Source organism: Corvus kubaryi, unplaced genomic scaffold (assembly GCF_017639235.1).
Source record: "Corvus kubaryi isolate FWS band 111438036 unplaced genomic scaffold, C.kubaryi_AGA036_p1.0 37385, whole genome shotgun sequence".
NCBI classification, from domain to species: Eukaryota; Metazoa; Chordata; class Aves; order Passeriformes; family Corvidae; genus Corvus; species Corvus kubaryi.
The window spans coordinates 32,179,657-32,205,654 of NW_024581127.1; the positions used below are offsets into that span (position 1 = coordinate 32,179,657).

Sequence of the window (25,998 nt, forward strand, 5' to 3'; positions counted from 1 at the left end):
ACCTACAGCTTCAAAATAAGCCCTTCAAACTTAAATGCCCAGCTTTGCTTTGGTCCTGATCACAGAAATAAACAACACTGCTGTTCTAACAAAGCTGTTCTAAAGACAGCTCAGCTAAAGACAGAACTGGAAGCAACGGTTTCATTCCCGATCTTAAAAATAGGTGTTCCTGCCCATTTTGTTCCAGGTGTTAATGTGACAGCTTATCTAGATCCAAACACAGTTTGGGTCTTATAGTTCAGTTCTGCCTGTGAAATTGTTTCCAAAATCAGTTTAATTATTAGGGGATGCAAAGACCTTGATTCAATACCGTGAAAGGTCACAAATTTTCTGGTTAATCTATTTGATGAGAAAGCCGAGTTTTTGTGCCAAACCTTTTCCCAAGTATCACAGGCAGCCCATGACCAGCAATCACTGCATCTTTCCATGAAATCCAGGACCTGCCATGGTACCTCCAAGCTCCCTCATTAGGTTGAATCATAGGATCTGCAGCTCTCATTACAGTTACTCCTCACAAGAATTTGAGGCTGGAATTTATGGAGCCAGGAGCAAAAAAAAAAACAACACCAGCCCTGAGAGACCAAGCTCACCATTGCTATAGTGGGCTTATAGAAATATTCATTTTATAAGAAGCTGGGGGTTTCAGGAAACCCACTGTGTTTCAGAAGTATAATGTGTTATGATGGAACCTTTAATACATTTCATGGGTTTTGCATGCTCTGACATGAATTCAACCCTGTTCTATCACTTTCAGTAAATTCTACCAGCTCCATCAGGAGAACTGGGACTAAATCTCCATAGCACCTCCCCAGACTTTGCCCATCCTAAGTAGAACTACATCCCCAAATCGAGGGAGAGCAGAGGAAATCTTTAATTTGCAGGTACACCTAACCACAGCAGGCAATGGTCTATTCCATTAATAGATTGTGCTGGAAGTTACCATTAGATTTTGATGTGAATAGTCACATAAAGCATACAAATTATCAACAGGGCAGGCTTACAACACTAAGACTTTAAGTAAGTGGTGTCCTTTCAGTTTGAGGTCAGTTTAGGGGTTGTTAATGAAGGAGGAAGAAAGGCCTGACTGTACAAATCTGCTGAAATATAAAGTATTTTAGATTCGTGAAGTCTACATGCCAAGGATTTTCTCCTCATAGCTTTGTTTTTCTTGGACAGAAAAGCCTGTAACTAAACCTAAAGCCTCAGAGGTTTTTAAGTGCCTTGCCCTAGTCTCCTGCTGAGCATCTGGCCATCTTCAGAGGTTATTCTTTCTACTGAACATTCCTCAGCAGTTCATCAGACAGCAAACACCAAGAAAGACAGTGCTGCCCCAAGGATGAGTTGTCTCTTTTACCCCATCATTTGGACTCCACTGGAGCAGACAGAAAGCCTCCTTCTGATTGCAGCTGGAGAAATATTGGGTTCCACACATCAATTTTGAACAGGCTGAGCATCCACAGATCCTGCAAAATCAATGAGGGCTGCAGATATTGCTGGAAAACAAGCTACTTCCAGCACATAAGAATATGTTCCAGCTTTTTGCCTGCTCCTTTTTCTGTATTTCTCCTTGACTTCTACATTATTTAGAAATGGCTTCCATAGTCACCACATTTCCCCCCTTTTTTCTTCTCCAAGCAGCTCATTACTGTTTCATAAGATGCCATTTCTCCTGGCTCTGAGACTCATGCTTTCCCGGACTGTCTCAGTATTTCTTTCTAAATCTGGGACTTACTTTTATCTGAGTCTTTGCCTTTACTATTAGTTTTACTGTACATCAAACATTGTTTAGAGAGCTTTCTTGTCTGAAATGAAAAAAACCTATTACAATCTTGGGGAGATGTTATCAACCAGCCCGATTTTGTGATTTCAGACAAGATGTTGGCAGTCCAGAGATTCACTGCTTTACATAAAATGACTGCCTGTGGCTTATGATGCTACTATTTGTCTGTAACTGCTAAAGAAAGAAGCTAGAGGTAAGAAAGGCAAGTGCAAAAGGTTTAATTGATCTCATTTTATTATATTCCTATCTTCAGAGTCCCATATTAATATTCCCAGTGGTATGTATGAAATTGCAGGATTGGAACAGACTCCTTTTCTCACAAACTGCATCAAAGAAAAGAAGTAAAACCATTTTCTGTCACAGACTTATTTCTAAAACTCTGGTTTTTGGATGACTTCTGGATTCATATCTTTTCCCCCTCACCAAAGAAGAAATCAGGCCACAGATGCTGAAATATCCTCATCACCTGAGGGCAATGTCTAAGACATTGCTTTTTCCAACGTACAAGGGAAGGAAAATAAATCAATAAATCACTTTCTGAAACTCTAACAGAGCTAACATCCATTCTGGAGGAGAGAAGCTACCCGGGTGCACAGAAATATCAAAGTGCTGCCTGGAGGCACTGACAGTCTGTGTCTAAGTGAAGGTGGTGGCAAGCTTGCTTATCCCTCCTACCAACAACTCCCAGCAAGATGCTCCCAGCCAGACACAGTGTGTCTGAGGAGGGAGAACTCTGCCATCCCTCCCTGAACAAACAGGAGCTAAGGCTGTAGTAAAACAGCAACAATTACGTGTACTGGAAGGCCTGTTTAAGGAAAATGGAACAGGATCCTGAAGAGATCCATCTGCAGAGGGATATTTTTGTTAAGCAAGCTGTTTATTCAAGGCAAGCAAGTTGTGCTGAAGCCTAGAAGTGGAGTTTGAATGGGAAAAAACCTGCCTAGCAATCCACTTTATGTACACTTCAACCAGAGAACAGCAGAGCACAGGTTGGGTTTGCATTGGGAGCACATGAAGGATGTTCCTCAGTTTTCTGAAGTCCTTAACTAATGTTCATTAAGCTGATATGAGTTAGCACTGCACCAAAGGACACAATCCAGGTCTTCTGCTCCTAGTTAGTTGTTCTCACCTTGTGCCAGTTCCTCCCCTGGGACAGCATGGTGAACTAGATCTGAGTAAAAACTAATCTGGGAAAGAAAACAAAAATATTCCTTGGCTCCCTGCTGTAGTTCATGGTGGGGCCACACAAACGCATGTGCTGGCAGATGGGAGAAGGAAGTTAAGAAGAATAAGATTTTCTTTTTTAGAAGTGGGGCTGGTCATAAAACAGCACTGTTGCAAATCTCAGAATAAACCTATTCATTTCAGAGTACCAAGCAAAAGAGGAATTTATTGAAAATCCTATAATTGTTTATGTTGGAAAAGACCTATAAGAATATTGAGTCCAACCATTAACCCAGCACTGCCAGGTCCACCAATAAACCATGTCCCAAAGTGTCACACCTACACATCTTTTAAATACGTCCAGGGATGGTGATTCTACCACTTCCCTGGGCAGCCTCTTCCACTGCTTGACAATCCTTTCAGTGAAGAAATTTTTTCTTAATATCCAATCTAAACTTCCCCTGGTGAAACCTGAGGCCATTTCCTCTTGTCCTGTTGCTTTTTACCTGGGAGAAGAGACCAATCCCCACGTGGCTACACCCTCCTCTCAGGGAGTTGTAGAGAGTTACAAGATTCCTCCTCAGCCTTCTTTTCTCCTGGCTTAACACTCCCAGCTCCCTCAGCCACTACTCAAAGGACTTGTGCTCAAGATCCTTCACCAGCTTTGATGCCTTTCTTTGGACATGCAACATTTAAATGATGTGGAGATTACGCAGAGCCAGAACTGTAGTTATGATCTGGGAAAACAGTCACTTCTGCACAATCTGTGGAGGAACTGAAGGGCAACCAGCAGCCACAGCTCATTCCCAAAGTTCAAGGCTGCCTGCCAGAAGCCAGCTCTGGAACCATTTCTCTCTAAGCTGGTGATGATTGGTCCAAGTGGAAAATTAGATCTGAAAGTTTCAGACATTTTATTTGAAAATAAAACATTCTGTAAAAGAATATGTGAATATCTCTGCTGTGCTTCCTGGAGCCAATAGACAGTTCTCCAACTAAATTGCAGAAGACCACCACTAAATAAATATTTTGTCGCCTCACATCCATGAAAAGTCATTTTTTTTCTTTAGTTTCAAGAAAAGGAGAAATCAGTTGGAAATTCTGTCACAGACCTTTTATGCCTTCACAGGACACTGCAGTTAGCCAGCAAATATGGTGATGAAAGGATAAGTGATCCTGTCATCTGTAACATGAGTGACTGCTACAAGTTGGAGATGTTACAGAGTTTGGGAAAGGCACCACTGCAGCTGTGGGAGTAGAGCATCAAGAAGCAGCAGGACATATCAGCAGGTCACTGCCCAGCTGCAGCTTTTTAAAAAGCAGCAGTTGTCTGCTGAGCTTTTAGCAGACTTCCCAAGCCATCTGAAAGTCACTAGATTTTCAAGTGATGGTCAAATTCTTAGTACCTGCACCTAATCTGGACATCTTCTTAAGTGGCAAAATTTGGAACATACCCTTAGGTGTTGATATGTTCCAATATTTCAGTATTTTTGTGAGATTTGACTGTACTGATAAGTCTCTTAGGAGGTGTCAGTCAAGATATGGCAATTCAGATGCCTACCCTTTGTCATGGTCTCTGTGCATGAGGTATTTTTAACACCGAAGGCCAAGAAGAAACAGCTTGCTGTTTTTCTGTGATTATATCATGAACCTGGGCAAAGGCAACCTCAAAAAAAAAGACATTTCTGAAGCTTTCAGACTATTCTTTTGACAGGCCTTCAAGGTGTTGCCTTGAAGGCTGGAAGCCCTTCATCATCAGTAACAGAACAGTGGTAGTGTATGTCTTGTTTTATGCACTTCATACACTACCCAAAGTCAACAAAGACGTGTAAAAATAGAAATATAAATGTTGTGAATCATCTGGACATGTGACTGCTTTTGATACCACAGGCCTCACTAAATCAACTGAAATCAATGACAAACCATCAGTATCAAGCCATTTTTTAAACAATTCAGCCTCATCTCCTTCTGTTTGCAAAGCATTTGAGATTCATGTGATGATGGTCCTTTGGTCTAGTGTATTTTTAAATATTCCATATCTGCCTGTTGTTATCCCTGCAACATATAAGCAGGAACTGTATTTAGGAAGCATGTAGTATCTTTGGAATTTTTAGCAGAATGTATCTCTCCTGCTTTCCTGTGAAAGCATCACCCATTCTTGCCTGCCAACTATAGTCCAGAATGTAATGGAGATGTGTGACAAAAATATCTCCCCCTGCCGTGATGTCCTGCTGAGCAGACATGTTATTTTTCGATTATGCTATGCTTACTGCCACAAGAGCAAATGAAAGCTAAAATGCTATTAATGCACTCAATGAGTCTTAGCAATGTTCTTAGCAATAAATTCAGTCAAATATAGCAAGATGGAATGACAGAGTCTAGGCCAGATGTCCAGGGAGACCTGAGACAAGCGATTCTGAACAGCTGCTGGCATAAAATCCAGCATTTGCAACACTTCACGACCCTTCCCATTTCAGTGGCAGTACCAGGACTGGAGGACTCGTCAGTGGTCAGTACAAAAAAAAAACTTCCTCCCATTTCCGCCCTTTGATTGATGTGTCTCCCTGGAGCTCACAAGGGATTATGTCTATTAAAACCCCAGCTTGGCTGTGGCAATATACGCTTTTGTCTGTCTCAGAATGTGCACAAAACAAACAGCAGCTTGGCATGTGCCCTGGTCACGTTTTCCACCCACCCTGTGGTTTGTATGTTCATGTTTTTGTGCAGTGCTGTCATTAAAACCACTGAGAGCTAACTGCAACAGCTGTTAAAGGTTGACCTTCTAAATATGTAGAAGGTCCAGCCATCACTCCTTTCCTGTTCCTACTGTATTAACAGAATTTAAAAGTGGTACATGCACAAGAAATCTCTTGGTCCTGTTCTCCACCTCAATTCTCTCACCCTCACAAATAGTTCTACCTCACACATGCAGGTAACAAAAAATTAACTGATCTCTACCATAGTATTTCTGCTGGAGGTGCTCTCACTACCTCATCCTCTGCTTCAGCAAGATTTTCATGATTTTTTGGACCTGATCTAAACATCATGCCTTGCAAAAGCTTTCTGCATGCAAAGCAGTAAATTAAGTAAGTATGATAACACTGATTCTTGCCAAAGAGCACTTTCCCTGTTTTAAATGTAGGAAGAAAAAATTTAGGGAAGACTTTGGGATAGTGTATTTAAGGGGGAAAAGTTTCTATGCAGGAGAAATTGCAGTCAGAGGTGAGAATATGTGAGCGAAATAGCCAAGCAGACACAGACGTCAGTGGACTCATCAGATTCAGGATGAAGGATGCTCCCAGTGGTCCTTTGTAATCAAATGAGAAGTGTTATCCTGGCACGTGTGGACACAGGATGGGCTCAGAAAGCCACAGACAGATGGTATTATACTCTGACAGGCAGGTAAAGGATTTTTTGAGTAGGCAACAAATGATGACCCAGGTACAAAGTAGAGAAAACACTTGCTTTGGAAAAGGAAAGCAATAGAATTGCAAAGGAAAATCACATTTTTGGAGTTCAGCAGCTGCAGCAGGAAGTTGTTTGAGTTGGCCAAGTATGCCAACCAGAAGGCTTTACCCTTCTCTATTACAGCCCAGTTGTGTGTAGGATTACATAAGATTTTCACAGAAAAAACCCAAGCTCCTTCAGTTTGCATATCTTACAGTCATTATCCCCCATGACTTCCATTTGTATGGGGATAACACCACCCATTAACCATTTATGTTTAGGCTAAAAAAGCAGTCACATCTTGACATTGCTGGGCAATGTCAACTAGACTCTGCCTGCTCGTGCTTGTCATTCTTTAAGGACCCTACATAAGCCCAGAGCTTTTTTCTTACAAACGGAGTTCACAAAATGCAATAACAGGTCTTCACAACATCATCTACGAGGCCTGTTCACAGTAACCACAACACACACTGCAGCAAAACCAGGCAGGTTTCATGTAGTCACTAAGAACAAGAGTGATTTATCTGTGGTGGAAGGAGAACAGGCTGTGTGACTGCTGTTCCTGTTAAAGTGCTGGGAGATACCAGCCACAATGCCATTCCCATTCTCTTCACCAAGGAGCTGGAAAATCAAGGTCATTTATTCAGTGCAAATCCTCCACACTTTTCTCCATTAAAAGTCATTCAAGACATCACCAATGCTTGTGCTGTTGGTGGCCAGAGCACTACAGAACACCAGTTGTCAGTAGAGTTGAGATGCTGAAAGGCAGAAAACACTAACATCCCTTTGCTTCCTTAAGGATCCTTCCCAGCAGCATCCAGAGCATTCTTTTCACAGTACAATGCCAGCAAATAAGGTGGGGGGTAAAGATCGTACACAAAATAACCCAAAATCTATGTATAAATAAGATGTCACTATTCATATTCAGTAGTCCAAATTATTATAAAGTAATTAACTATATCAGAACGAAACGGGAATTCATCTTTTGCTCTGGAAGATGACCTATAGTTAACACTGACTTGGGAGAAAAACCCATCACATCTCTTGTAGTAAAATGATAGAATCATAACAACAGAGCATAGTTTGGGCTGGAAGGGACCTTAAAGATCACCCAGTTCCAAATCCCTGCCATAATCAGGTACAGCTTCCACTAGATCAGGTTGCTCAAAGCTCCACCCAACCCGGCCTTGAACAGTGATCTCTTACAGAGTGGAACTGAGTGGAAGACATGAAAATAAAGAAGTATAAGCATGAAAGAAAACAATCACAGCTTTTCATACCTATATGCTAACTGAACCTATTTTAATTCTGCAGAATGGGGCGTTCTACTTACTCTCACAGAGACGCCTCCTCAGCTTCCCCCGAATTTTATCAATGGCGTTGTAATCAGAAACATGAAACACGTGAGCAGACTTGGGCTCTGAAGCAATCTCATCGAGTTCCTCTTTTAAGGCTTCTCCAACACCCACAGCAAAAATCCTAATCCCAGCCTGATGGGCTGCAGTGGCTAGATCCAAGACAAAATCCTGGCTCCTTCCATCAGTCAAAAGGATAGCCACCTTTTTAACAGTTCGATCACTAAGTCTCCCACCAGCTTCTTTGGAAAAACTGTAGGTGGTGATGTACCTGAGAGCATCGCCAGTGTTCGTGTTACCCCCATAATACTGAATCTTTCGTGCAGCCTCTTTGATTTCCTCACGGGTTTTGTACTTTCCCAGGTCGAACTCCGTGGTTGGACGATCGCTGTATCGCACCACACCTACACGGGTTTTGTCTGGCCCAATCTCAAAAGTTTCCACCAAATTAGACACCCACTGACGAACTTTCTCAAAATCTTCTTTTCCAACGCTGGAGGAGGCATCCAAGAGGAAGACAAGGTCATAGTGAACGCTTTTGCAACCTGCAAGAGTGGCAGGAAACATTGTTAAGTGGCAGGAAACATACCAAATATTCCCTAGCCACAGCTCCCTTGTGAGCAATTTGGAGGAGGCAGCAAACCTTCTCCCTATCCTGCAGAGGAAAAGCAGATTCCCAGCCTTTCTTCTTGTGATTCACCTCATCTGTTTCAGGACATCTACAGACCAGCACACACTCTGCTTTGAAATGCAAACCCTTTCTGTTCCTTTGCTTCTAACTACCTCTGCTCAATCCTTCACCTACACCCCCTGCATGCACATGAAGCTCTTTTTCTCTGACTTCACTGCAATGCCTTTGCTCAGGCAATGCTCTGAAATGACCTGGACAGATCAAGAGCCCTGCCCTGACCTTGCCTATGCCAATCCTGACCCTGAGTGTTGAAGCTTTCGTGTTCCCTCTTGCATTAATGTTATGATTAATTTATGCTTAGCTAGAAGTAGTTATTTTGCTCAGCATGATATGTTGATGCAGCAAGTCTATAACAAGATTATTTCAATTTTGAGGCTTTCTGCCACTGACTATTGACTAAAGCATGACTCACTGAATTTTAAGGATATGTTCCTCAACAACAAAGGGCAGCTGCCTTGTAAGGGAAAAGTTCACTTATACCCACAACCATCCCTTTGCCTCCAACCATGATACTTTCAATGTGAGGCCTGTGTAATTCAAAACACAAATTTATTTTAATTGCAACTTGTTTGGTCTATCAGTCCAGACTTTCATTTGTCAGACACTTGCTAAAAAAAGTAGATCTCTCAGGAGATGTTTCTTAGCTGTTTCTGGATACATGCAAGTCAGGATGCAGTAGATCCATAAAAGTCCCACAGATGCCCAAGATTTATCAACATAATTCCCCAGCTGGACAAAATGTGCATATAAATACATATGTTTCTCTAAACCAGTATTATAGACCACAATCCCTAATAAATTTTGAGTTTTAAGACTGAAAGCTGCTCTACAAAGTCAGTTTGGTCACAGCCACCAACCATTACTTCTCCAGCAGTTCTTGTCTCATGTTTTCTCACAAAGTAAAACTGCATGTTTGAACCAGTGATAAAAAATACATATTTCCTATTGAATTCCAGCACTTGAACCTATAGGAAAGTCAAAAAGTCTTCTACCACACCCAGATTTTGAAATAAGTTGGCTCTGGTTCTTTTGCTCATCCTAGGGTTGTGACCCAGCCCGGAATGGAAGAATTCCAGAACAGCCTACTGCACTGGGCGGTAGGGAGTGGGTAGCTCAGCTACATGGAGAGGATTTGCCTAAGGAGAAGAGTAAAAGCATTACAAAAGAGTAGGTCAGTGTTCACAGTATTGCATGATGACCATGAGAATGACTGAATGCACACTTGGAGTGTGGCAGGTGATGAGAAATGAGCATCATCAGCTGCTGCTGTGTTGACTTCTGTAGCAGAGCACATCCCAGCACATTCCAGGCGCAGGGCCCATGGGAACAAGCTATGCACACAGGATTGGGATCACACTGGGATCAGCCCATCCACATGGGATCTCTTTGGAAACAACCTGTTGTTGTGGTTGCCCAGCTGGCAACTAAGTACCACACAGCCCCTCGCTCACTGGCCTCAGCAGGATCAGGGGGAAGAGAATTGGAAAGGTAAAAGTGGGTTGAGAGAAGAAAGTTTAATAATTGAAATAAAATACAATAAAACAAAATAAGAAGAAGAGAAAGAAGAAGTTGTAATGAAAAGCAAAATAACAAAGAGATATAAATAAAACCCAGGAACGAGGAGTGATGCAAATGAAAACCGTTGCTCACCACTGACTGACTCACAGACAGTGCCTGAGCAGGAGTCTCCAGCCAAGTGACTCCCCAGTTTTATTCCTGAGCATGGCACCTTATGGTTTGGGATACCCCTTTGGTCAGCTGGGGGCAGCTGTCCCGACTTTATCCCCTCCCAATTTCTTGTGCACCCCCAGCCTCCTGGCTGGTGTGAGGAGGAATAAAAAAGGCCTTGGCTCAGTGTGAGCTCTGCTCATCAGTAACAAAAACATCCCTGTGTCATCAACACCGTTTCCAGCACAAATCCAAAGCACAGCCCCATACCAGCTACTGTGAGGAAAATTAACTCTATCCGAGCCAAAACCTTCCTGTGGGAATGTGTTCTGTGATGGCATTTGTGAGCGAGGGAGTGCTCGTCTCTAACCCCAGAGCAATAAAAGTCTGTCTGGAAAAACTCTCTTGAAGGCAATCTGAGAGGGGAGATGATGGTTTATATAATTTTATATTTTGGCATGTAAGTTACATTAAATCTGTGTATATCAGCTGGACTCTCAAGTGTGGTTCTGCTTGATTTTTGGAGAATATAGAGGATTAACAGCAAAAGGTAAGAAAGGATTCTACACTTTCCCACCTCACCTCCTTCCTACATTCATTATTATATTAATCTATTCTGGCTGGAAGAATGTTAATTAGGTGAGACTAACTAGAGAGCAAAACCCACAAGGTACAGAACTTCCTGTAACTTACTTTAATGACTCTCAGCAGGTGAGACAACTGCAATTTCAAAACAAACAGAACAGACAGAATGAATTCTGTCTGTGTTCAAGGGCAATGAGCCTTAAAACAAGGGGGAGTTAAGGTGATGTCTATTCAAGGCAGCATTGCATGGAAGAAAAACATGGTCTTTCAGGATCTTTTTTTTTGAGGTAGTGATTCTTTGCTTACGCACCTGATGGCAGTGAGATGAAATGCTGCAGAAATGCTTTTAGTAAATATTAATCTGCATTTTTAGCACTCTAATGTCCACCACTGGAAAAAATTGATTGTTTGCCAAGAATACCATAACATTACTTTTTACTGGCAGAAACAATTCAGTTCATGTTAAGGGAATATGGGAGATAACTCATAGAAAGCAAAAATTCAGGTTTGTGATTGCAGAAATGCTCTCTGGGAGCATGATTCAAGGAGTTGTGTTCATCTACTCAGACACTGAATGAACTGTTTTGCAATATTTCCTTTAAAAATAGTTCACAAACAAGCTATAAGCCCAAAATTATTTAAAGTAAGCACAGAAGGAACATATAAATGGCACCACTATATTCTGCCTGTGACAGGTCCAGAAGCAGAGAAAAAAATGTGAGATTTCACTTTTTTTGGTTACTAAGTATTTATTCCTGTTAAACTTCATCTAGAAAACCATAGAAAGATCACATAATAAAGCTGTAAAGCAGCTATTCCTTAAAGTGAAAGAAGGTCTAAAAAAGCCTTTTCTTTCTTATAAAATACCCAAGCCTACAGAATAGAAGCTTTCCTAGAAAAAGAGAGGGAAAACCTCCATCTCTAAATGCCTTTGGACTCTTATGAAAAAATTGTGTGAGTCTACAACCATGTTAAATTTGAGGTGTGGCATCACTGATGCCAGATAACTCAACTCTTCTTGTTACACACAAAAGCCAACGTGTCCTTTGTCAAGGATCCCTGTAAGAACAGTCCCTCAGCTACACCATCCTCTAATGCATTCAGTGGCATTTGGGGGAGAGTGTTCATGAGCCCAGGCCAAAAGCTGTGCCAGGGACCATGCTACCAACTAGACAGTAGAGAAACATAGAATCCTAGAGTCACTTAGGTTGGAAAAGGCCTCTGAGATCATAAATTTCAACCACTAACCCAACACTGTTATGTCCATCACTAAACCATGTCCCTAAGCACCACATCAACACATCCTTCAAATATCTTGAATCAAGGGAGGGTAAGAACAGTACCCTGGCCCTGTTTAGCTCACAGGAAAGTCACAGCCAGGCAGAAGATTCACCAGGTCTCATGTGACACCCACAGGAGGCAATGGAAGAGGTGATCTCCATGCCAGTGCAAGGTAGATGCAGCACATCAGAGCTAACTGTGGTGAGCTGCTCCTCTCGCTGTGGGTAGCTGAGCTAAACTTTCTAAGCCTGCAACAGAACAAGAGACCCAGGTAAACCACAGCCTTGAACCCCGAGCCTTCTCCATCCCTAAGGTCCATTTAATGTATTTCCAGCGGTAAATGTCTTGGGTTGTTTATAGTTTTCCTCCTTGTACTGATGGCCTCCCAGCCATGGGAGAGCCCCAGCACCTCCAGGGCACGAGGCAGTAAACTGAAGGCGTACCTGCTCTTTGTGCCTCGGTTCTCTCCCCGCTGAACACGAATGTGAGAAGAACCAAGAGATGGAGGATACAGCACCTTCCCATCATGGACATATCCATATCTCCCTTCTCACATCAGCTCGTCTTTTCTCCGTGGTGCGAAGCTTGCTAGAAATCCAACACGCAGCCTAGAGAGGGAAATAAAGAGCAAGTGTTATCTCACAGCAACACAAACAGCAGCAGTGATGCAAGTCATGAGAGCAACGTTTTGGAGAGTCGCCTCTTCTGCTTGTCATTTTACTTGACTAGACATAAACTGCTCAGACAAAGAGGCAGGAGTTCACCTACTTTTCAAAAGCTATACTTGTTCACTGGCTCTATTCACTGTGAAGCAGCTGAATGGAAACAGGAGAGAGATTACCAGATTATTATACTTTAATTGAGCCCACTGCCAACTACACAATCAGCGCACTGGAGTGGAAACCATTCCTGACCTGGCCCTCCCACGCATTCATCATTAGGAGATACACAACGCAGAGCCCAGATACAAACCACTACAAATCACACACACAACCCGTTGCCACTTCACCCATCGCTGCTTTCAGTCAGTTCAGCAGCCCCAAAAATGACAAATGCTAAAAATACACCACTGTTTTCATATATATATTTGTTGCCATTGGTCCTTCTTTGTAGGAGTAAACTCAGCAGTTTCAAAACATGTCTTTCCACTATTTAGTTTAAAGATGTGCAAAAACTCAGGGTTATCTTCAGTATAAGGTCTTTGGTTTGAGTTGACTGTGAGTGGAGTCACTGAAGTCAGAAGGTATTGTAAGAAGTCAGGCAAAGTGTCTGAGCTGTTAAAAGTTAAGCTGTGTTTTCTAACACTAGATTGACACTTTAAAAAATAAAACTCTTATTGCTCTTGTTTTATTATTTTTTATTATATCATAAAGTCATTGCAGTTTGATCTACTGTTTGCACACCCAGAAGGGAGAAACCAGCTTCCACTCTGCAGCTCTCACTGCCTAAGGCATTATTTTTAAAAACTTTCTCCCAGATTCTGATTCCTTCTTTTCCTCTTTAATGATTCTAATTATTTCTTTGTCCATTTTCTTGGGGAAGTTCTGCCTTCTCAGTGTTTTAACATGCATGTCTGCTTCTCACTGTTGGTAGCGGGGTAGAAGTCATGAAGGGGACACTGTCTGATGTAGTTCATTGCTGCAGGGTCGATTATGCCTTCTAGGATATTTCTTTTCAAAGCAATAAGGTTCTGTGGGAATCACAGACAGAAAGAACAGTGGCGTCAGCATTGGTTCAAAACCCATTTTGATCAGTCAGATGCTGGGCCTATCTCTACCACGTATCTCAGCATGTTGTCCTGGTTTAGGAAATTAAAAAGGGGAAAAATCTTATGAAGTTGTCAAGATGTCGCTATAAATCCTTATCCCCACAAAAAAATACAGGCTCTTTCCAAAAGATAAAATACAGGCTATTTTCGGAAGTCCGTATCACATCCAGACAAGGAGAAAAGCAATACATATAATAAATCCTTCACTGCAAATAAAATTTGGAAGTGTCTGCCAACAGTGGAACATAAATACAAGAAAGATTAAAAAAAAAAAAATCGTATTTATTCATGTACTAACTCTAAATACAAAATCAAGTGCTGTAGTTTACACCTCAGCCAGATGATGTCCCTACCAGACAGTGAGGTGTTCAGGTTTGAGCCAGCTGGAAAAGGCTGCAGGGTAAAAAAGGCATGAAAACACCACTGTGCCCTACAGGAGTTAGAATTTCCTTCTAAATAAGCACGTTATTGAAATACCAATCAGGCAGCCGCCTGCAGAGGGATCAGGACAGGCACTGCTTAAAATATCTACAGGAGCCTTCAGCCCAAGGTTTTTGCTCCCCTGGATTTTTTTAGGAAACATTGTTTTTGGGTACTAGTGATGGGACAGCAGGTTTGTGGCAGCAGCAAGAGCTGGGAAACCAGATCTGCCAAGCGACATCCTGCACTTCCAGTGCCGAGCTCAAAACGTCCTTTCTCTGTGTCTGGGCTTGCACGGCTGTGAAGTTTTATAAATACATTCTTAAAAACAGTCTTGACCAGCTGCTAACCCACATGAGGCCAGGATAAAAGGAGCAGAGCACCAGCTGGTGTCAGTCAGCAGAACAACTCCGGCTCTGTGAGCAGCGGATGCAGCTCGGTGGATGGGGCTCACTTGGTACATGTGGGATTCTACCCCAGCAGAAGGACTTCCCCCATGGCCAGGCCTGAGGGCTCTGTCTCTAAGGCCTCATTATTCTCCCCTCCTTGCCAAAACGCTTCAAGAACTCATTTCTGCGTTATGAATGCTGCAAGGTGTCTCAGAACAGCCATTTAGGCTAAAAATAGTGGCAAAAAAAAAGCTGCAAATCAAAACAGAACATCTGCTTAAAATCTATAATCATAACTTGTGGTGGCTTTAATACGCATTTATGGTTCAATATTATTCTTGCATTCAGGCCAAAATATATAATTTTATCCACTTTTATAGCATGAAGAATTGAACCAAGTCTCTTAACTTGCAACTACTTCATGTACATATATACCAGTGAGAGAAAATTGCCCCATTCACATCAGCAGGACTCATGTCATGGCAAGGAAGTCTTCAGGGATGTTAGAAGAAAGGTTGGAAATGAAATATTTTTAGTAATGGGTTTTCCATACTTCTTTCTTTCCCACTTCAGTCAGCCACTTTGAGACTGAGCCCAGTTTGAAATTGCAGCAGCTGATCACTATTTATTTCCCTTTCCAGGAGAAATGGTCAAAAAGGAGCCAAAAGTGGTACAGTTTAGGTTTCAGAGTGATCCAAGACTATGAAATTCTCTTTAGTTGACCCTATTTCCAAATGGCCAACATGGATTTTTTTTTTTTTTTATTACTATTATTTTTAGTTCGGCCTATCATGTGGGAATAATTTTGCTCAAAGAGGCCTAAGTCAATGTACATCATTTTAAAATAGCTCCCATTTTCTTTGTATTTCACAAACATCACTTTGGGATTCCGTTGTGATGCATTAAGGGATACTGCAAAAAGAACTGACAAATCCCATCACGTCCAAATTTATCACTGAACTGTGGGTTCTGTGTCTGAGGCTCCATTTTTAATAGTTTAATGGGAAAAAAAGAAGTGAATACTTCTGGCTACATGCAAACTTGATGTGGGAATGGCATCCTGGCTGAGAAGTCAGTAAATGTTAGAGTGAGCCCTCTACACTCAAAATACAAGCACAGCACTAAGCTATTCATACCATCTCACAGTTGAACAAACAATATGCAAAAGATAGGCACGAGTTCTATATAACTTTCAGCTTCAGAATGGCTTTTTGTAGGGGTTAGGATAGAGTTTTAGGTCAGTTAGAATCCATGGTAAGGTCTCTCTAGTTTTGAACAATAAGTAAACACTCATTGGGAAATGCAGGGCAAAAAACATCAATAAAAAAAAAGAGCCAAAGAAGAACTGGGACTTCTCAACACTGCGATTCAGAGAACAAGGATGAAAAACCCTTGTGGAAAAAGAGAAGCAAAACTGTTTGTTTGGAAGTGGCATCTTGAAAAAATAAAAGGAAAAGAAAGGGCAGCCACGGAGAATGTGTCAGAGAAGAAAACTTCACGGCACTTCTAGGAGAAGCAATTTGCACTGGCACTGGATATACCCCATCTCAGCCTCTCCAGAGACTGCTCTTCTGTCCTGGATTGAGAGACGCCATCAACAGCAAAACCCACGTGAGTTAGAGATGGAACAACACAGAACACTTTCTGTGATCTCCTTCATTCTTCAGAGTGTGATTCAGGCACAAATATTCATAAAGCAAAATAAAATAAACCTGGAGTCACAGTAAGACGAGCATTTCAGGAGTGTGATTTAATAAAACCATTTCTACCTCATGCGAGCAAAAGTTCAAAGACCCTACAGGGACAGCACAAAGACCACTGAATCAAAGTTGAATGCTAAAAGTATGCCCAGTTATGTACTTTAGACACCTCATTAAAATATTCAAGCTCCTACTTGCATTTTTCTAAATTATACCACTGAACTGTCTGTCTCACTGTTAAATTCAAGGGGGGCTGATTCTATTATTGTGCTTGATTTCATCCATTCGTCTGCTGCCACTGAACATCACCATATGCCATATAAATGTTGTAACTATGCTGGCATTCATAATGTGATTTTAAATGTCTTTGGTATGCTCCTCTGAAGAAGAGGTTAGCCGGGGGTGAAAAAGACAGTGTCCAATTACACAGCTTTTCACACACACACAAAAAAAGAAAAACAAATATAAAACCCAGCACACTAATACATCTGACATCTTAGTAGAGTCAGTTTGTTGATTGTGCCTCTTCCAACTACTGAATTAAGCAATTTAATTATCTAAATTATTGCTGATGTGAGCAGGAACCCAATCATATAAAAGAGAGATAGGACTTTCTTCCCTGTTGATCATCCCATGCAGTTGTGTATCTTTGTTTGATGATTTTTATAGAAATCATCTGATGGCATTTCTGGAAGATGTGCATCTTCCCAGGCCTGATCCAAAGCCAACTGTAGTTAGTGAAAAGAGGGACATTGATTTCAGTGGACGTTGTTTAAAAACCCAAGTGAATAATAGAGCAGAAAACTCTTTGCTAACACCAGAGCTCTTCCTGAGGTATTTTGCTCAACTACAACTGATCCAAAGTGTGCTGAAATCAAGGAGGACACAGTCAGCAGCCCCACAGTATGTTGGATGAAGCCATTCATGCACCCTGCTAGCAGAAAACTCTTCAATGTCTGCTCTAAGTGCTGGTGAGGCTGCAGGGGGTGGGATGTTTCTTCTCTTCATGTGCAACGACAGAATCACAGAATTGTTTGGGTTGAAAGGGACCATCAAGATGATCCCATTCCAACCCCCGCCACAGGGAGGGACACCTTCCACTACCCCAGCTTGCTCAGAGCCCCATCCAGCCTGGCCTTGAACTCTTCCAGGGATGATGGGGCATCCACGGTTTCTCTGGGCTACATCACATCTCAAGAGCAACTTCTATCTCAATCCCTAAAATACTGCTCAGATGCAGAGAGATGGTTAACATGAGTGTGAGCCAAAGCAATCTGTCAGCTTTATGAGAGATGTAATAGGGTGGTGGGAAAGATCAGCAGACCATTCCATCCCATCGCTTTTTTTGCCTTAGCTGAACTATATTACTGCCCTGAAGTACTTGGTGCTGGAACTGCCTGGGCCCATGAATGACTAATATTGCTGCAATTGGAAGCAAGTTTGATTGTGCGAGAAATAAAGTCCATAATTTAGGAGGGGAAAAATAATAAATAGCTGTTCCCTAAGTGGCAGGTACCTGTCCAGGAGACAGAACAAAACAGGAGGTGAATGGGGAAAAATACCCTAAACAGGACCATAACCAAGAGTCCTAGAGGGCCATAAAGCACACTCCAAGGATTAACTCAACATGGGCATTTCCTAATTTGCAGCCTGAGAAATGTTCCTTTAACCTCTGTCATGCTGCATGTGCACACACAAGGAATCCTGAGAGAAGGTCAGAATTAGAATTCAGCTACCCTTGACTCCTTAACCTATGCTTGGATCATGCATTCCACAAATTGACCCCTCATAAATGCATTTACCATAGATGCTTTAAAACAAGCCCTTACTGGTTGTCTGCCAAATCACTGCTATTCTAAAACACCCTCACTGCTAGAAAAGGACTTTGCAGGGTATTTTTGCCTGCTGCAGCCACGCAGTGTCTGCAGGCTGAAACCTTGATGCAATATCCCCAAGTATAACTTTTCAGTGTTTTGCCCAGAGGAAGTAACTCTAAATTTAAATTGTACTCTTGCATATCAAGCTTAAAAATCTTTCTACTGATTGTCTAAGAAAACCCCAAAGTAATCTGCAATGAAAATCTGTGCGACAGACTCTCTCTTTGGCTTTGGTATCATCGACCAGACTGTAAGCAAAATCTTCACTGTACCATGTGAACACCTGTGTTTATGGACCAGACAAGTGGTGACCCCTTCTCACTTCAGCTAACAAGGAGTTTGAATTTCAAAAGAAGTTTTTGAAAACTTCTTGGTTGGTTCTGTATAAAACACAATTGCTCAAGTATCTTGGTTAGCCTGACTGAAATAGTTATCAAGGAAAAGACCCATGGGAAGTGTCTCAGAGTATATGTGAGGTCAAAGGGATTAGAAGAGCTGATAAGGGGAGGCTGATAAGAGGAAGTTTTGCGTATCTGATTTGGGAAAACAATGCCTGAAAAAAGAGTTTGCCCAAGAACCAGGCACCAGCACCTGTAGCACTTCTACTGACAGCTTCTCCCCCAGTGTTTATTTACTCACTGGCAAAGGCAGGAAGAACATCCTGAACTTGAAACTGAAGCATTGGTTCAATATTTCTAGAAGCTTTTTTTTTTTTTTTTTAATAGCAAAGTAGCCTCTCAGGGCTGCATTTTGTTTGAACCAATTTTTTCCCCTTAATTGTTACTTACTTTCTTTTGCAAAGCTGTAGCCTGCACCTCTTCAGCATGGACCAGGGACTAGCAACAGAACAGGATACTCAGAGGTCAGTTAACTTGTCATAATCTCATTTTCACTATCCTCTTCCACCCCCAAAAGTTTCCCAAGTATATAATTCAAGTCACGTAGATTGCAAGTCCATTACAAAACATGTTGGTCCATATTCTGCCTCTGCAGTGCCTCATCCTTTGAGGTGCAAATGTATTTGAATCTTGTGGATATTAACACAATGATATTATTAGATACATAATAATTTAGGAATGCTCTTGGGAGAAAACACACTCCAAACTACATTACCCAGTAGCAGGTGCATAGCTCACCCATCCTGATAATGACTTTATTGCACCAGGCTAAATTAGAAAACTTTGCCTGTATCTTTTTGTCTGCTTCTTTTAAACCTAGCACAAGGCTGAAATGTGTCTCATGTTGTTGCTGAAGCAGGATTTGCAGCACACACACATCCTGGAAATGGAAAATCCATCACCTGCAGGTAATCAAAGGCTCACTGGCTGTTTGGGGTAATAGATAACATTATTCCCAGAGCTTCATACATTCAAATTAACTGCCACTTCTGCCTGCAGGGTGTTCAGATTAGGGAGGAATGATCTAAGCAAGACAAAGACCAAAATGATGTCCAGAAACATTATGGTAGGAACAGTTCGTGGTGGAGTGGAAAATCCTGAGATTCTTCCTCCATACTGCATGTTCAAACTCTTGTTAGTGCAGTATGTATGGAGCATGTTGATTTTGTACAGGGCCACAGAACACCAGTCCTTTGGCCTAAGACCTGTAACCTGTACCAGCAAAGTCCTACAAATCCCATTTCCTCTCAAGCAGAGACTGAGCTGTTCCAACCTACATTAGCTATTAGGAAGACGATTTTAAGACTGAGCCCCTGGAGGCTATTCAATATGAGAGTACTCCACTCTTACAGGGCCAATTTCCTGCTTTTTATATCCTCATGGAAGTTCTTACAGCTCTTGGAATGAAATTTAATATTTTCTTTTTTAGTACAGTAGAGGATTATGTCAGTAAAAAGACCCATATGTCATGGCTTTATATAGTTAGCCAGCAGAGCTGGAGCGAGGAATCAGGATGGGGTAACAGCCTAAACCTATTTGGAAAATAGGCAACATACTTTCTAACAAAGAGAAGCCTGGTGAACGCATTTCCCAGAACTCTTAACTGGGGCAAGGAAGAATTGCTTTGCATTCCTTGCTCTATGCCTTATGATAATGGCCTGGATAACCAGAATCCCTACAAACTCTAGAAATGAGCTCATACCCATTGTCTGTCACTCTCAGGGTTATTAATAGGGCCATGCTAATTGGAGATGCACCACACACTCACCTACCACTTCCCAACACTTCTGCTGAACTAATGACAAAAAATTTCCCAAATACAGGAACATCAATGCCTTCTACTTGCACCATGTGGGTGAATTCCCCCTCCATGTGTTCCGAAAAGATGATGGATATCTAATATAATGAAAGTTTGTTCAGAAACAACAAGTGCATTTGATTAAGAGATTTAGTACTGCAAACCCTTTCCATGGTTTGATTTGCATGGTCTTGGTCCTTGCAATGAAATCCAGAACTCTACTGTGGACACCAACACACCAGCAAAAGTGAGGGATCTGTGAATAAAGGCCATGAAAGTAAGAGGTCTCTCATTACTTTTAGAGGTGCAGATAGCAGGGTTACATCCTCAGCTCTGAACCTTTCCCTCTGTACCCAGCATTCCCACTGTGTATCCACTGCCTGAAATCCACGCAAACTGAGCATCTCCATGCTCTCCTCCACTGAGAACAAGCATGGACATTTCTTTTTTAAAACACCAGAGTGAAAAGGACAGCTAAACAGATATAGGAAGCTTGCAAGCAACCCCTTCCCACCAGGTATTCTAGAAACAGGCCATTCTTTACCTCCTTGTTGCAGCAGGGCCCCAGCGTAGAAAGCAATTCACACCTAGTTGACTTTGTAACAAAGCATTTTGGGAACTGACCTGAAAAAAAAGTGGTACTGGAACCAATGTAGGATTGCCACTTTAATATTTCATAATTGTACAACTCAAATCATTTAAGGCAGGGGCAAGTCTTGGAAGCCCCAGCCGCAGAAACCTAAGTTTAGACACCTTACCCAGCATAGGTGTCTGCGGAGTGGCAAGGTTGGATGGAGAATTTAAGACTGAAAATCTTGGAAGTGACTGCCTCCAGTCTCTCTTTGACTCTGACCTGAAAGGTTTTCTTTCTTATGCAAGGAGCTGGGCTAAGAGAAGACAGGAAGAACCATCTCCTCTGACCAAAAAGTTCTGCATTGTGGTTGTCTTCACCATGAACAGACTCCTATAAAATGAGAGAAATAAGAAGCATGGCCTCAGTGCAGGGCAGTTTTGAGTGAAGACAAGTTGGATCTTTGATGTCTCAGCCATCTCTGCCCAGCACTGTGGCCACCACCAACATCGGGCATGGAGGAAGGGGAAACACAGGGGAGTCAAGCAGAAGAAGAATTTATCAAGTGTCAGAGATCCTAAGTCCAAGACTGAGATAAAACACACTTTATTCCTCTCAAATTCTGAATGTGACACACAGGAAATCACTGACTGTGAATCATTCCACGATTTTACCATGATCCCAGCAGAAGGAGACCTGCAGGAAAGTTCTGCCTTGTCACTTTTATTGTCATTTCTGCCCCAAGGGCTGTAAGATGGAAAACTAAGTAAGATGGGATGAACAGATCGAGAGCAGCCCTGCTGAGAAGGAATTGAAGGTGCTGGTGGAGGAGAAGATGGACATGACACAGCAATGTGAACTTGCAGCCCAAAAATTCAACCATATCCTGGTCCGCATCAAAATCAGCGTGGTCAGGAGGTTGACCGAGGTGATTCTGCTCCTCTACTCCACTGTCATGAGACCCCATCTAAAGCAACACTGGAAGGATATTGAGCTGTTGAAGCAAGTCCACAGGAGGCCACGGGAAGGATTAGAGGGATGGAAAACCTGTCCAGTTGGAAAGGCTGAGATAATTGGAGTTGTTCAACCTGGAAAAGAGAAGGCTCTAGGAAGACATTAGAGCACCTTTCCAGTACCTAAAGGGGCTACAAGAGAGATGAAGGGGGCCTTTTTTCAAGGACAACACAGTGACAGGACAAGGGTATTGGCTATAAAGTGGCAGAGGGCAGGTTTAGATTGGATATTAGGGAGAAATTCTTTACTTTGAAGGTGGTGAAGCACTGGCACAGGTTGCCCAGAGAAGTTGTGGATATCCTATCCCTGGAAGTGTTCAAGGCCAGGTTGGATGGGGCTCTGAGCAACCTGGTCTAGGGGAAGGTGTCCCTGCCCATGGCAGGGAGATCAGGACCAGGCGGTCTTGAAGGTCCCTTCCAACCCAAATCATTTTATGACTCTGTGAAAACAGAAGATGATCAAGAATGCACTGAAGAGAAGTACAGTAAATAAGGGTCTGACAGATGTAAATTAAACAGGAAAATATGTAGCTGGAGAAAACATGTAAATTATCCCTATTTTCTAACAGGAAGGGCTCTCTTCACCACTGTCACTTACATACATAGAAAGGATAAGATACAAAAGCTTGTGCTCTACAGCCCATACAGAGCTCTCACACCAGACAGCTGACAGAGGCAAGAGGGCTGTCACTCAGGAGCTGATAAGAGATGTGCTGCTACCCCTGCACCACAGCTGGGTTTGCCTGTCTGTGCTTATAGCAAGGGGTGGGACAGTATCAAATCAATAATCCTGATGTTGGCTGGAAGGGTTTTGAGCCATTTCAACTCTCACCCTGTCCAATCCTCTCCATTCTGCTTCCTTCCTTTTCATTCTTCATGCAAGTTTCAGAAACAGCAGTGGAAAAAAGAGAAAGCAAAAAGGGAACAGGCCATGAAAGAAAAAAAGGAATATACAGATCACATGAATGAGACATGAAATAACATTACACTCAGGTCTTCCTAACATTCGCATATCTTCATATTTAAAGTTTTCACAATTAACTCTAAGATTCAGTGCCTCAAGCTGTCTCAAAAAGACCTGAAACTCCAAAAATTAGTTAATTCTCTTTTCCCTACCTCTTCATATGCAATATCCTGAATTTTTACCTTAAAAGAAGAGGGAGCTATTGGGAAAGTAATGTAAGATATCAAAGATTTTACTAAGTAGTTGGGGAGAGGATATATTGAAATGGATAAGGACATAAAGTGTTTTCAGGAAAATAATAACTAAAGCAACATTGGAAAATTTGGTGGAGGAGAAAGGACATGGAAAATTTGTAGAAATGGAGAAGTACCTACTTAGACAGCAGTGCTAGAACTTAAAAAAAGTTAAATCTCTGCCTTCCTGCATTGTAAAGCTTAGTTTCAAACAGTCTCACACTACACTCACTACACTCTTTTTCTTAAGAAATAGCAGAGCTCTGGCTGGGATTTTTGTCATTTAAGTTTAGGCTGTAGGTCTCTAACTAACATTTTATGTGGTTTTATACTTAAGCTCCTTTCCAGTTCATGGAGAGAATCAAAAAAAAAAAAAAAAAAAGAAAGAAAAAATCCATACCCAGATTTATTTTATCTCTTTCTCATGAGGAAGAGTAAAATAAATTAACTACTCACAAGAAGTGTTTATTTTCCCCAGACACAATAAAAGAAGCTTAGACAAAGAGCAAAGATTTAGATATTGGTGTACAAACAGATACCAATATTTCAGCAGATGTCTGTCTGGTCAAGGTGACATAAGAAAGTCAGTCAAAACCAGCAACAGCAAAAGATGGTAAAGGTAATGATAGGAAACTTTATCAAGTTCAGAGGCAGAGGATGAATAGACTTGAGTACAAAATCTTTGCCTAGTGGGGAACAGAAGAAGCACATCTTGACTTCTAAACAAATCCTCCTCCCTGAATGATGAAATTGTCCAAGAAAAGCAGATTGGGGAAGAAGAACCAAAATGGAGCTAGGAAAAGTAATGTCTTTTTGAACTTTCACACTACTTTCCACAGGGAGAGCTTAAGAACACTCTGTGCAGAGTTCAGTCTCGTTTCTAGGTGAATTATAATGGATATGGGAACTAAAACTATGGGGCACTCCTGGATTGCCTAAAGGGTTACACTTCACTCTGAGTCTTCTCTATCCATGAATTGGATTGGATGAAGCCAGCCCTGATGCTCAGCTGTCCCAAATGCCAGTGGGTGATGCTTTGCTCTCATTGACTGCTCAGAGGCTCAGGACCCTCACCAGGAAAATAAAGGGTACAAAAAGGCCCTGAGCACCTTGGCCTTTCTACATCTGTTTTGGCACTACATTTCCTGCTCCACTCAGGAGCAAGAAGGTAGTTTGCTTTCTTTTCCTTTTGATGCCAAGAAAAATACCAAAGTACTAACACATTGCCCTGGGCAGACATGCACATGAATTGACATCATATACAAATAAGAAAATATTTCAAACACAGTTGTTGTCTGAAGAGTAACTGTTCTGATCTATCTGTTGCCAAATTAAAAAAAAAAAAGAAAAAAGGATGTGATTGTGCTTGTTTTGCTGTTTTGTCTTTGTTAACAAGACTGACAGCCTGTTCTTTAAGAGATAAAATAGGTGTTATAACTTGTTTTCCACAGATACATATGAGACCTAATTTGATGTATGAAAGTTTGTCATATTCATGTCAATGTATTCAGAGAACAACACTTACTTACAGATTAGTACAGCTGAAAGAGACAATAACATGCAGTCTGACCTGCTGGCCAACTTAAATCCAAAATTATTCTTAACAATCCCAGCATATCATCTATAACTTGTTCAAAGCTGCAGTACTTTTCCTGATCTATAGAACTATCAGTTTTGATGTATGAGACAGAACATTCCCTCACTAGGACTAGAAAGCTGTTTGAGTGCTCAGCTACCATTGCCTGATGCACTTGGTCTCTAGAATTAATGCATTCATCTTCTGTTTGCAGTGTCATGTTTTAATCTGAAACCTTTCCCTGTCTTCTAGGGCCCAGAACAAGTTGCTCGACTGGTGGTTAATCATAAAAGAATTGTAATTTTTCCATACTAAGGTAAACACGAAAGCCCACAACGCTATTAGCTGTTTCTTGGCCTAAAAACAATCCCAAACAGACAAATAAGTAAGAAATTAAGTAACACATTAGCTCAGCTACATCAGCAATGTTTCACTTGCACAAAAAAGAGAAAAATAAAAAAGTTTTCAAGCTCCTTGCCTTCTTCTGCTCGGGGCAGAAACTGTAAACACAGCTGGTGCTCAACAGTGCCTGCTTAAATGGAGAAAATCTAATCACAAGGTGATATTGAACCCTCAAACTGAGAAAAACTTTTCTTCAACTACACAGCAAGTACCTCATGAAGTTCTGCACAAAACCCTGCTAGTAGCTATAGCAACTGTATTCACTGTATTTTTACTGGGAAATGCTTTTTAAAGCTACGTAAGAAAGCATATTTTTCAGCCGTTATCTACATATCCAACTTCCAGGCTTTTTGATGCAATCCTGCTCCCCATTCAGCCTGCACACCCCCTCTTCCACTTGGCATGCATGGCATGTGGGTTGCTGGGGTTACTCCCAAATTCAGGGAAGGAATTTTCTTTCAAAAATTCAGCAGGCTTAAATCAAAACTGCTGAACTGTGGCTTTCATTTCCAGTGAAATGCCATGCCAGCACAAATACTTAAAATCTCTCAGGCAAATCGGACATCCAAGAGAATTACACTTAGAGCAATAACTGGTGTATACCCCAAAACACTATAAAGGGGATAGGGAAGGAAATATCTATAAGAACCCTAATTTGCTAGACCTGGAGAGATAAATTTTTATAAAGGCATGCAATCATAGGACAAAGGGGAATGGCTTTAAGCTGAAGGAGGGCAGATTTAGATCAGATATTAGGAAGACATTCTTCTCTGTGAGAGTGGTGAGGCCCTGGCACAGGTTGCCCAGAGAAGCTGAGAGTGCCCCATCCCTGGAAGTGTTCCAGCTTGGATGGGGGTCTGAGGAACCTGGTCCAGTGGAGGGGAGTTGGAACTAGAGGATCTGTAAGGTCGCTTCCAGCCC

At 41.7% G+C, this 25,998-nt stretch overlaps 1 protein-coding gene across 6 annotated transcripts in view; it reads right to left on the bottom strand.

Moving 5' to 3' along the window:
* The window catches only part of COL22A1 (collagen type XXII alpha 1 chain), a 221,579-nt gene that overhangs the window by 181,564 nt on the left and 14,017 nt on the right, over positions 1-25,998 (bottom strand). For all 6 annotated transcript variants that reach the window (XR_006017383.1, XR_006017382.1, XR_006017384.1 and 3 more), the window contains exons 2-3: positions 12,412-12,576; positions 7,722-8,288 (exon numbers count right to left, since the gene is read on the bottom strand). Coding sequence is in view for 3 of the 6 variants with exons in the window: in XM_042036305.1 (XP_041892239.1) it covers positions 7,722-8,288; positions 12,412-12,508 (664 nt within the window). In the remaining 3 variants the exon portion in view is untranslated. The remainder of the gene's footprint in view (positions 1-7,721; positions 8,289-12,411; positions 12,577-25,998) is intronic.